The sequence below is a fragment of the Dermacentor variabilis genome, chromosome 4, assembly GCF_050947875.1.
Source record: "Dermacentor variabilis isolate Ectoservices chromosome 4, ASM5094787v1, whole genome shotgun sequence".
In the NCBI taxonomy this organism is placed as follows: Eukaryota; Metazoa; Arthropoda; class Arachnida; order Ixodida; family Ixodidae; genus Dermacentor; species Dermacentor variabilis.
The window spans coordinates 46314283-46327092 of NC_134571.1; the positions used below are offsets into that span (position 1 = coordinate 46314283).

The 12810-nt window shown below is 48.0% G+C and overlaps 1 protein-coding gene across 1 annotated transcript in view; it reads right to left on the minus strand.

The window, feature by feature from the left end:
• Positions 1–329: 329 nt before the first annotated feature.
• Positions 330–12810, minus strand: part of LOC142579052 (dachshund homolog 1-like) — a 252665-nt gene continuing 240184 nt past the window's right edge. The window contains exon 12 of the mRNA XM_075688875.1: positions 330–2467. Coding sequence (XP_075544990.1) covers positions 2442–2467 — 26 coding nt within the window. The 3' untranslated portion in view covers positions 330–2441. The remainder of the gene's footprint in view (positions 2468–12810) is intronic.

Sequence of the window (12810 nt, forward strand, 5' to 3'; positions counted from 1 at the left end):
AAAGCAAACGTCAATTGCCCGTGTTGAACCCTGATAGCGATAGATGGCGCAACGTTTTTGAAACCGATCGAAGTGTGAAGGTTCTCTCGCGGAAATCCGAAACGTCGTTCCAGTGTCAGCTAAGCTCACTAGGTGGCGCCACAGTACTCGCTCCTTTGCCTTCGTTTGCGCAACACATGCAGATCTGGATAAAATATATCTTCGAGAGTGTCAGCTTTTGTGCCTTTGTGCACGTGTGATGTGTAAACGTAACCGTGAAATACAGCACATGTGTAATGCGAGGTTTCGCTTCGAATTATCGAGCCGCCAAATTCGCTTCACGTAGCTAACGTAGGAGTTTAGGGGCTTTTTGGCTTATATGGCGGAAAATATGGTGCTCTTTTTATTCGCTCCGTATACATACACTTTTTTTTTCTATTTCGAGACTCTGAAATTTACTTTCGTATTATGTGAAGCGTTGTATGGTAATCTTGCCGCCAACGAAAGCTGGCAGCCGTCGGTCTGACGAACTTGGGCTGGAGTGCTCCATTAAGGCCTTTACATATTTACCGCGCGATGTTCAGCCTGCTTTACCAAAAAAGAAAGAGAAGAGAAGCGACGTACTTAAAATGACGCTTGTAGCGTTGTTATGGTTGCAGGAATTGCCGTGCACTCCTGATGTCATACAAGTGCGTCGAAAGAGCTGCTTCTGGGTTCTTTGAGCAAGCGTGGATTTTACCGCGAAGAAAGTTTCAAAAGAAGTAAGGAAAGTGTACACCGGCCCACAGACATGTCCATAAAAGCATCACATTTGCTCAGATATGAAAAAAAAAGAACGTGGGTGCTGTTCACACAGTTGAACACAACTAGGTAAGCCGCTACAACAACAGTGTTCCACGCGACGTAATCACACAGTTCCTCGAACACGTCAACATGAGCAGAATGTACAAGTCCTCAGTAACGCTAGCTTGTCGCATTACGTACGGTGTCGTACAATTGCGCTCTACTCCGCAAAAAATTAAAAAAAAGCGATGACACCGGGGGTGGGCGTGGCGGCTTTGCTCTGGTGAAACAGTGAGAACTGGCTCGAGCTCCGCGAAAGCAGGTCTGCGGTACCGCAACGATTTATGTATTTCATTGCCTGTCGTTTATCTACCAACAGACTTCGAGGTTTCGTAAGGGGTCTTAGTTTCCTTCTGTTTACAAACGCGCATGAGTCGGACACACGGGTGAGCCGGATCTTCCGACACCAGCGCATCCACGAAAAACAAAAAGAAAGGGAAGGAAGTTGGGAGGGGGAAGAACACACACTCAGTCGTTCGATTCGTAAAACCGGCACCTCCTGCCTGATCTGAAAACGACGAGGAGGAGATGATAGCGTACAATTCTTTTTCTTCTCAACCGGGCACACCGCACAACACTCGCGCACGCACATAAACACACACGCGAAAACTTCATAAACAGTGTGACAACGCTTTCTCTTTCAATATATCGGTTAACACCAAACATAAATAACGCGGAACGCAAGCGCTTTTGAAAGGCGAAGGACGAAACACCATAGAGCCAAAGTCAGAAGTGAGATATATGGTGTCCACATATGAATGACAAGGTTGAATACAACAAAAAGTTATGTGTCAAGGAGGGCGTGGAGCTGTCATTTCGTCGACTCGATGAGTGAAGAAGATGAAGAGAAGGTTTTTTTTTATGTATGTGACTTTTGCAAAACCTTTCGTAAGCTCCACTTTGCAGTACCGGCACGATTTGTCGAAAATTTTCCTAGTTTGCAAGCTGTCGCGCCCTCTGTGAGTAGTCATACGAACTTCAGAATAGATATTGCAGAACCGATACACGTGCGTGCTCCTTGCACAGTGAGGGGCTAGCCTGAATTAAATAACCCTTATGACCAAGTGCTTAAAGAGAAACTGTCACGAGAGATCACCTGCAGTGGAGGTTTGCAGAAACGGCATGATCGAGAAATCCGTTAAAAAAAAGAAGAAAGAGGCTCAATAATAAAGAAAAAAATGAAGCATGACAAAAACGCAGTGCCAGGGAATAAAACAGTTCATGACTCGACCAGGGGAGACAACACACAGGGTAGCTCCGAGTAGTGACGTGGTGGCACTGTATGTACACGCAAGGACCACCGCCGCACCACGGCGCTGCTCGTTCATTAAGCCAGCCTGAGGTGGACAGGGTGACCGCAAACGTTGACGCAGCGTTCGTTCGTCGACGCACGTTCCCGAAGCACACGCGGCACCGCAGAGCTATGTGAACGGCCTGTTAAGCGCAGTCACCGCACACAGCTCGAGTGTTCCGGTGGCGCCCTCTCGCTGGCTGCGTGTGGGAGTTCGCGGGACTTGACCGGGCTCCGGTCAGGGCGGGTTCGGGGACTGCAGGTCTCGGAGAGATGCGAGAAGGGAAAAGAGATGACGCGCGCAGGGGGAGGCAAAGGTGACCTCGGTCTAGCCGATGGGCGTCGTGGACTCGGCTGCAGGGAAAGGGGATAAAACAAACAGAGAGAGACGGGTTAGTTCGGGTAATATAACATCGCTCTGTCAGTGAAAGCATTCAGATTTCTAATCAAGTGGTTATACCACAAATAAGAGATAGAGTGAGAGAAGGGAAGAAGAGCCGGAGAGCTCAACGAGAGAGGACAGCCAGAAGCACATCCAGTTTGCAACGCAGGCGGAATGAGGTCAAGAGATCTAAAGAAAGAAAGAAAGAAAGAAAGAAAGAAAGAAAGAAAGAAAGAAAGAAAGAAAGAAAGAAAGAAAGAAAGAAAGAAAGAAAGAAAGAAAGAAAGAAAGGAAGAAAGACAGAAAGAAAGAAAGAAATACGTAGGGCGCGTCCATACGGAGGTACACACAGATAGACTATACAATCAGTCACTGAGCTCTATTGTGTTCAGGAACAGCAGTACACAGAACACGGTAGGGTGTTGAACAGCCCGATGAGGTGTTCGTCATGGGGTAGATAGCACGGGGCTATGCAAGCAGATTATTGTATTGATATGTGCGGCTGCTGCGCAATTACTTTGATGAAATCCGCTGCGACTAAAAGAGCAAGTCAACATAGAGCGAATACTGAATGCAGGGGATGCTCCTAGCCCCCCGAATTTTCCTGCTTTCATAAATTTTTTGTTGAACAATAACTGTAGAATATTGCAAGCATCTTACTCATTCTGAGGCGCCATGATGATAAACCTTCAGATTCTGAACAAGTACCAAAACTGTAAATTTCATATCTAGATAAAGCGGATACCTCGGTAGCCATGGGTAATTTGTTTCCTCCGAAACTTTTTCGTTCTGAGCAATTTCGGATGCACGGAATACGCGCAGCAGACAGTAATTAAGGATAGAAAAAAAAAAAAGAAACGGAATACCGCTAGCAAGTGCAAAACATGGCACACCACATCATTTGGAGAATAAAGGCATTTTGAGCAGACTGCCCGTAATGAGTTTATAAATACAACGACGTGTTCGCGTATGGGGACCGCGAGTAAAACGTGAAAAATGCGTCTTTCACTGGCCACTGACCACGCCAGGCACTCTTTACGATGTCGACGGAGGGGGCGGGGGAAAAAAATGCCGCGAAACGCCGGCAGTTCACCGCAAAAGAACCCGCGCTTTTTAAACCACTTTCGAAGCGAAGCCGCCGCCAGCAGTCAGCGAGCTGTTTTGCAGAAAGCGGGAGACTCCCGGTGAACCCGAACGATGCATTTCTCGTAATTAGCCGTCAGAAACATGGCGGCTCTCTTAATCCAACGGCGAGTGCCATTAAACCTGCAGGTAAGAGCCGCGCACCGTCGTCGATGCTGGCAGCGCCAGTCGTTTTGAAGAGTGGTTCGTGTGGAGCGCGCGCGATTTCTTCGCAGGCGATGTGGGCGCGCGGGCTATATGGCGCGAAAAGCGCGGGGGATCGCTTTCCAATCTCAGCGTCGTTACAAACACGCCCGTTCTGCGGCGCCGATTCGGCGAGTTTTGGCGCGAAAAAATCCTTCCCGGCGCAGCATTCGCCACGTATGCGTGCGTGCCGTCCCATTAGGGGAGGGAGCGGGGTGAGCAGCAGTGATTCACAGTTGGTGCGAGAAAATCTGCCGGCCATCGAGACCTGGGACCGAGAGCCATTGAAACCGTTTACACAGAGATGCGTCGTATAAACCCAAATTCATAGCGGTTCCGCGTGAACGTTTCCCCAGCCAGAAGCGCAGGCAGGTATCTCAAGCAGAGCGGACGCCCATTTTGGTCGTCCGAGAGAACGGCTTGTAGACAAGCATGTGCTCTCCCGAAAACCTGAAGCCATAGCTCTCGCGATGGTTAACTTGAAGAAATGAGATGGCGCTGTTGTGAACGGGTGGGGATTACCAAAGGGCGGTAACCATCCGGTGTCTAAACTTCATGAAATGTGTATTCTGAGTTTGAATCCTGAAAGCTACATTGCTTGTGATTAGAGCCGTCGTTGGTGCTTGCGTTGGGGCTTCTTTTAGAATTAATGACTCCGCACATTCCAAACGAGTTGGAAATGTCTTGAATTTGCACGCTTTCAGAACGTCGGAAGCTGGGCAGGCGTCGCAATCTTAAGTTTGCACGTGTCCAAGTCCATTGCCGTAGTTGGGAACGTACTGAAATGCCAGTGCTTGACGCCAACTATTCAGTATTGTGCTGATACCATTCATTAATTGGTGCGACATTATAATATAGAGTTGCTGATTGCAGAAGACCGTAGCTGATCAGGAGTTACAGTAACAGCTCTCCTTAACAGTCTAGTGTGTATTACATTACTGTACACTGCGTCATTGTCACGCTATAGCTTCGGCACGCGTACCTATTCAGAAACGATACAATGCCGCTGTTTCGTTGTCCCTGTAGCACCGCCACATTAAAGGCATAACCATAAGGCAAAGCGCTTGCCGAACAGCTAGTAGTCCGACAATGTCGTCCGTTTTTAACAGCAGCAGCAGTAGAAAGTCCCCTTTGTACCAAGCGTTTCCACGAGCCCCAATTAGGGACTATTAATTCGATTTAGAGAGGACAGCTAAAACAATCAAAAGCGGTAACAACCACTTCACGCATGACCGTGTTCGTGCCCGAAGGCCTGCCTTCGTACTCTCTCTAAACATCGGCCCAAAGCAAACGCGCACAAAAGAATATGCACATAAATAAACTAACCGAGCTGCTACGTCATGCGTATTGAAACGACGATGCCCTGCACGCTGCAGTTCTTCATCTTGCTCGAGCGCACGCCCCGCGCAATTCTGTTTGCTTCTTCTTCGTTTCTCCTTTTCCAATTCAAGCGCGGCCGTTGCCGCGACTTTCCGGGGCGCTTCTGCTCTGCCCCCCCTCCTCCTCCCCTCAGCACCCTTCTTAAAAACACAATTAGCGATTGTGTTACGGGGGAAACAAAACAATTAGCTCGAAACCGGCGGCCTATATGCGCTTACGTCCGACTCCTCCACGTCCTTTTTTTATTATTTCGTTTTTTTGCTTTTGCTGTTCCACTTTCCGCCACGCTCTCCGCCGCCGCCAGCGTGCATTTCCGCAGCTGCTTAACGCGCAGTTATCCACGCGCTTCTGCTATTTCGACGGCGTCATCGTTAGGAAAGACTTAATGCCCCGCACACAGCGGCCGCGCCAGCGAGGGGTGGCGGGTGTAGCGTGCCGAGAAGTTCTTTTTGCTCCCCAAAACGGTGGGAGGGGGGCCTTCTTTTGTTTTAGCGAAAGCCCAGGCTGCGTCGTCTGCTTGGGCAATTTACTCCGGAACGCTTGGAGGAGCAGACGATTTTGTTTTCTCGGCTCCCTGTTAGGCCTCAGTCTTCGTTTTTTTTTTTTCCACTCACTCTCTCTTCACCCTTGTTTTCTATCAGCGCTCGCTTTGCGCGTGTCGTGTACCAGACCCAGCTGAGCGCATCTGGAAGAAAAATGCGTTGGCGTCGACGGCCTCGCCAAGACAAAAGGAAATTCGGTATACGCATCTCGCGCGGATTCCGGGCGCACAATATCGAGCACACAATACCGAGAGCTTGACGCGGTGGCGGCGCGTGTGGCTCCTCCACGCTCGCTTTAGTGCACCCAATCTGGTTACCCGACGAGTTACGAGCGACGCTGTTAACGCTCTTCTTAGGAGCGACTGCGTTGATAGCCGGAGGGCAAACGCTACACCAATGCACTCGAGTCAAAGTGCTTTATTTGTACGTAACGCTGAGCGTGCTCCAACGAAGACAAGTAAAAGCTAAGTGGAGGCTGAAATTGCATTAAAGAAAATCTGCTAGCTACATTGCAAGGACTAGGAGACTAGAAGTTTTTTTCGCGGTAGATTTATTTGAGAAACGTAAGTGATCCTATATAGGATATACAATTAAGGGTGGTATACAGTTGAAATACAAAGGAGATCCTTCGAGTCTTTTATTTAGAGTACACGGTAGCCAGTAAGACGGCCTCGAGATGGTCGCTTTACTATATGTGACAGCGCTTCGTATACGCTATATAGCCTAGCAATTTTGTTAGGTTTTATGACGCCCCTTTCTCCTCCTCCTCTTATGTAGGGTATCAAACAGGATCCAGTCCTGGTTTCAATTCTTTATATCTTCTTCTCTGGCTTTCGCTGCACAGGCGACAGCAAAGCGGACCCTAAAAACAAAATCACCTTACTGCCGTTTCATAGCTGTCTAGGCCAAATTTTGTTGAGTAAATAGTGGGTTCACGTGTGTTCACACTGTCACGTGCCCACGAACGAAGCTTCTTTCACCCGGACGCTTGTTCGAACAGTTCGCTCTCATTTTATTCCGTCCATAAACGAAAACAGAGAGGGGACAGGAATCCGCAATGCATCATCTCATTGCCATGCAAGGATCCGAAAAGGCGAGCTGCACACTTATTTTCTTCATTCGGTGCATTTACCCCCCTCTGTGCTTCAGTGACTCTCCGCTCACCGAAACCCGGACACAAAACTTTGCGCATGCGCGCTCTGTATTCGCTCTCAGGTCATAATCTCCCTGAGCGCTCCTGACGGCGCACCCTCCCGCACAGCTAGCAGGCATGCAGGCGCAATAGAGGTGCGCTTTTGTTCTTTGCATCTGCACTTTTCTCGGGTCAGGTTCGTTTCGTTTCAGAAAGAGAAAACCTCTTGATCGTCGCTGCTGGCAACACTGAGCAAGTCAGCGGCGGTTCGGCTTCTCCGTCGAGCGCGCCATCCATCAACCCATTCATCACGGGGGACAGCGGAGGTGTCGCCCTCTCTCGGCCGAGTTTATCTCGCCGCCAGGACCTCTTTCCTAGGCTATAGGGCACAGGCCTATAGGGCCTTCGAGTGGGGCCCGCCGGTGATGGCACTGCATGCGTGAGCACCCTTCCCAGTCTAACGCAAGCTTAGCCCCCGGAGGCTTTGGCTGTCTTTCGAAACGAGCGAAGAGACCTTTTTTGCATCTAGTCAATAATGGCAGAATCAAAATGAAAAGCTGAAACAGCGTAACTGCACGGGACTAATGGTCCCTTGACGCCTTACTGCGCGTACAGAATCAAGCAGGCGCGCACACTGAAGCGCAAAACGCAGGTAGCAGTTAATCAAAATGACTGTGGAAAAGGAAAACGATTTTTACCATGTGCCCAGACCCAGTCACATTCGTCTGGAGCACGGGAACAGTGTGCCCCGGTGCATCACATGCCAGAGGCCGCTGTAGTTTGAGAGCTTGCGTGAAAGCACGTGCTGAAAGATTGGCGCACCACCACACAGCTAACACTGCCGCTGTTTACTGTACAACCCTGCACAGCATCTCCGTTTCCACAGCACTGCGAGTCACCGCAAACCTCGACAGTTGTCAGCCGTGAAACGAAGGCACGCCTTATCTGTACGCAGTTCTATATCACCTACGGGAGTGGGTGTCATCTCTGAGATGCGACCTGTGTGAGCTCTGTCGTTCTGCTTACTCATCTGGTAGATATTCCTAACTCATGCGCATGCTGCCTCGTGCTAGATGCCCTCCACAAGTTAGCACAAGCGTATTCCAGAATGAACAGCTCCATCGCCTCGACAACTTAACTATGAATGCGATGTTCGATTGCAACGAGGAGAGTACAGTAAGCACGGAAAAAAAATTGTGCGGCCTGCACTTGGGCTGCAAGATCCTTGTTCATGGATGCGATTTCAGATAGGGCTAACTCACTTGTAAGATATCACAGATAGCAAGTCCCTATAGGGCTTCTTAAGGTCACAGCAGTGATACCCCCGGAGCATTTTTGTGAATACCACTGTTACATCAGCTATCCGCGATGGATGAGCTTTCACAAAGGCCTCCAGACCACTGCCCTTTCTATCTCAGCACAGTTCTGGAAGCAGAATTATCTGAACTTGTTCGGGCCTTCCCACGAATCGTACCCGCCATCTTCGCCGCATGGTCTTCCACTATAGCCGACCACCAAACTTTCATCGCTGGACGCATAACCAATGACGAAAGAGTCCACGTCTCCACTCACTTTACTCCTGTGCCGTATTGCGAGTGGACATAATGAGGAAAAATATTAAGGACAAGATGCTACTAGCATTACAATTATTGTGGCCTGCTTTTCTTCGTGGCGACATTGTGTTAAACGCGTTTTGATACATTTCGCACTAGCTTCAAGCGTTTCCGTGTACATTCTTTAGTTACTCAACATTATAACATTGCGCATCGCACCTTATATCCTTCCCCCTACACATATCTCACCGCACCAGCCATCAGCTACAAATTGCCCGTCCGCGCTCACGCACTGTTACGTTTTCAAATTCTTTTTTTCTTCGCACAGCTGCAGACTGGAACGGCCTTCCTGACGACGTTGCTGTCATAATGTGCCCATCGACTTTCGTCGAAAATGTAAAAACCTTCCTGTTATTGTGACAATGTATTTTTATTCTTGCCACCTCTTATGTAACAGTCCATTTATTGGGGCCTTTAAAGTAATAAAATGAAACGAAACGAAATGAACTGAATTAAGCAGAGTGTACTTACTAGTGACGGACTGCAACTCTCATGACCCTTCATTGCGCATTCGACTACCGGCTAGTCTACCTTAACGCGACGCCACGTTGCTGCGTCGCTTCCGGCAGGGCGTCGCCTTTACAAGCGATAATTGTTTTCGCATTAGCATAATGGATGAAGACATGTGCAACTTTCACAATTACGTCGAGACATTAGTAGACGTCCACACCTAAAGTCCTTCTTTTGATGACAAAACACTGAGTACTGAGTACTCTGAGTACTGCTTTAAGTCGATTGAACGACAGAGCGCTCACAAAAGATAAAGTATTAGGACCATAGACTCGGTCGTCACCTGATAAAGCCTCTAGAATCCTCCTGCACTGTTGAAGGCGACTGGGCTTTGCGACTGCCTTTGATTGTATAGTAAACGCTGTTGTGTGTGCTCGTACATGACTTCTTAGCCTCTTTCCTTTTTTTTTCTTTTCTTCCCGCTTCTCTCAGCCGCAATGTAGGGCACCTATCCTTACTTATCGTTCTGTTTCTTTCTCTCTACAGCTCACTTTCAATAATTAAGCGCCGGGAATCCACCAGCTGCGAAGCTATGCAATACAACAAGTCTTTCATCCTGAAAAGTAGCCATTAAACGAGCATTTCTCAAAGTACATAAATGATTTCTCGAATTTCTTCCTGCTGCTGCCTTAGCTTTGCTGCACACAAAGTAGAGCTGTCGCTAATATTACACCTATAATATTAAGCCTTTATTGCTGCAACTCCGAAAAATGAATTTTGTGCCCACAAATGGGACTTTCCGCACCTACATTTCGAGTGTCGCAATTTAATAGAGTATGCAAGACAACAAGCCCAACGGAGCAAGGAAATATGGCGAAACGTCATGAACTTGAAAACCAAACACCCCCTCAGGCTAAACGACATTCGCGCGCCTCTAAGCGCCAGCACCGCCTTTCTCCAACAACAGCAGTATACTCTACTCTTCCCCGGCTTGTTTTCGATCGTTTTCCTTTCTCGTGCTTTTGTCAGCATCAGCAAACAAGAAACAGCCGTCGGTGACGCAACGCGCCCAAACAAGTCTCCGTGGCGCAAGAGACGAGAACGGAAGACGTTTCTGCAGCCAGGAGCCACATAAGGAAAACGCAAAACTAAAAGAGCAGGACAAAAGGAGAATAGGCGCAAGCGAATTCCTCGTCGCGAACCTTTCACTCTTTTTTTTATAATTTATTTTCCTTTTTCCTGTTTAGTCGCTCCAAATCGCTCCCTTTCCTCAGTCGGGCATACCACCCTTCCTTTACGCTTAATGTGTGTGCGTCTGGCCGTGTTGACGCTTCCGACGCTAACGCCGACGACGCCAGCCTCCCGCTTCTTGCTTTTTCTTTCCTTTTCGTCCGCACTCATTTCGGTCGTCGGCGGTGGTCTTTCTCTGTTTTTTCTTAGTCTTTCACCCTTTGTTTGTGCGCAGTACACCCACACGCATGCACTCCGCTTTCCCAGTTTTCCACTCCTTTTTTTCTCTCCTTTTTTCCTTTTCCGTCCCTGGCTGGGCGAATGATTAATGATCGCTCGAGTGATCGAACAGCGGGAAATGGGCTCCGCGCTGCACAGACGCCGTAGGATCTCTCTTCCGCCCGGCACCCTCCCTCGCGCGCACTTTCAGCCGAACAGCTCTATGCAGAACAGGGACCGGCCAAAACAGCCAGCACGCGAAGGCGGCTAGAACCACACGCGCAAAAGAAATGAGAAACGAAAGCGCGACCGGCGCGCGCGTGCGCCAAGGATGAGAAAGGCAAGGAGAGCGCGCGAGAAGCAAAGGCACGCAGTCTACAGCGAGCGAGCCAGCCAGCGGATGGGCGCGTTATGCGGGGACAGGAAAATACGTGGAAGGAGTCTCATATTAAGGGAAGGAAACTTGGTTCGGTGGCGGCAGTGGGAGTCGAAACTCTCTCTACCTCTCCCTTTTATTTATTCGTTTTCTTTCTCCTTTTCTTCCCTTTATTTTGTACGTCTCGGAAGCTCAGTACCATGGCACAGGAGTGGGAATACATTAGGGAAAAGTCGTGCGCGAGCGTGCAAGGCGCAAGCGAGGAGTGTGAAAACTGAGGTGAAGTTTCCCGGGAGCAACGGGATCAGATTTTTTCCCGAACAGAGGGCGCACGAAAGTGGTGAAGACTTCCTTTCACACCTTTATTTGACACTTGGTACTTTTCTTCACTGTCACAGCAGCGTGAATTGCTGGCAAAGTACTTCGAAACAGAGAAATAGCTCTTCGTGGTTCGCCGAGGGTGTGTGTAAGTTAAAACGCGAGAGGCTCTAAAGAGAAGCACACGTTCCATCTCATCGAGATTTAACATTCTCATCAACAGCCAGAGAGTTGAACAACTCGTCTACCGCCATTACATTTACGAAAGATACCTCGTTAGAGGTGTACATACTTGTACACCTCTAAGGCTACTGGATTGAATCAGCGTCTGTGATCTGGACTGAGTGACCGAACGATATAGCCAATAGACTTTCTTTTCTTCTTTTAATCTTTCCGTCCCCTTTTCCCTTTCCCCAGTGTAGGGTAGCCAACCAGGCTCAGTCCTGGTTAACCTTCCTATCTTTCCTTTATCATTTGCTCTCTCTCTCTCTCTCTGTACAGTACCCAAGACAACGGGTCTTGATAAATGACGAAATACGGAGAGAAACCCTTCTGTGGAAAACTGTTTTTTTTTTTGCACTGATTTCTTTCACATAAATTTGCTCGAAGGGATTTGGCCAGCGCGTAATGATATCGCATTTAGTACACTCGCTTACATTTTACATCATCAACAAACACGGATGCTAGTTTTTGAAGAGAGCGATAGCTTTTAGTTTTTTGTTTTAAGACTATCGTTTTAACTTCCCACAGGGAGCACTGTCAGTGATTCACAATTACTCTGTGAATAATATTTCATTCTTGAAGGTGAACTACGATTAGCATGCTTGCCAATAGGAGACCGAACGGCACATTGCTTTCTATTTTAATGCGGGTGCGTCTTTACCAGCACGGGACAAGGACATCTATTACGAACTCGTGTGCTTAGTTTCGCAAAGTTCGTATAATACGTACGAGGTTCGACTCCAGTGCGGAATCCGAGATTAAGTGCGAAATTAAGTGACTGCGCCGTTGAATGCACAGGCCCACAGCGTACGGTTGAACACTGCAAGACGTAGTGTTATACCTGTAGTGTCTAACAACGCACAACACGCTACAGAAATAGAGAACCAACATCAATTGCTTCGTGTTTCATTGTATTGTTTAGTAACGGAAATGATCCGCACGACATTTATATTCGAAACTGCATGCTACCGGAAAGCGTGCTTCTCCTTGCACACCAATGCAACAGGCGAAGCCATCATTAACATTTTTCAGCGGCGGAAAGACTGTTTGCCAGCACTCCGATGCTATGCCGGTTGAACACAGCAATAAATGTGCATGTGATAACTGCGCTTATGTAAGAACTTTATAAAAAGGTATCAGATGATTAAATTGGAGTCGGTTATAAAATGACGAAATCACATCCAACCATAGCATTCTACAGGGCGTTTCATTTTTAGCTGCACCAATTTTTTTTAACACTGCCTATGGCAAATAGCGCAAATCTGACCCTTGATATTCATATTACTCGATGAGGCGGCCATTACTTCTACGAGAAATCATAATGTTCATTTGAATAATTAACGTAATTAAGCTAATTTACTTTTTAAGTAATACTTTACGCCACATATTTCAATCTACGAATTCTAGCCGCTGAGTTCGCACGGCGTATCCCCTTGGAATGAACTATCTGGACATCGCCAGTTCCGATATATTAATTTTCAAAATGTCCGTCGAAATGCATTGGTGT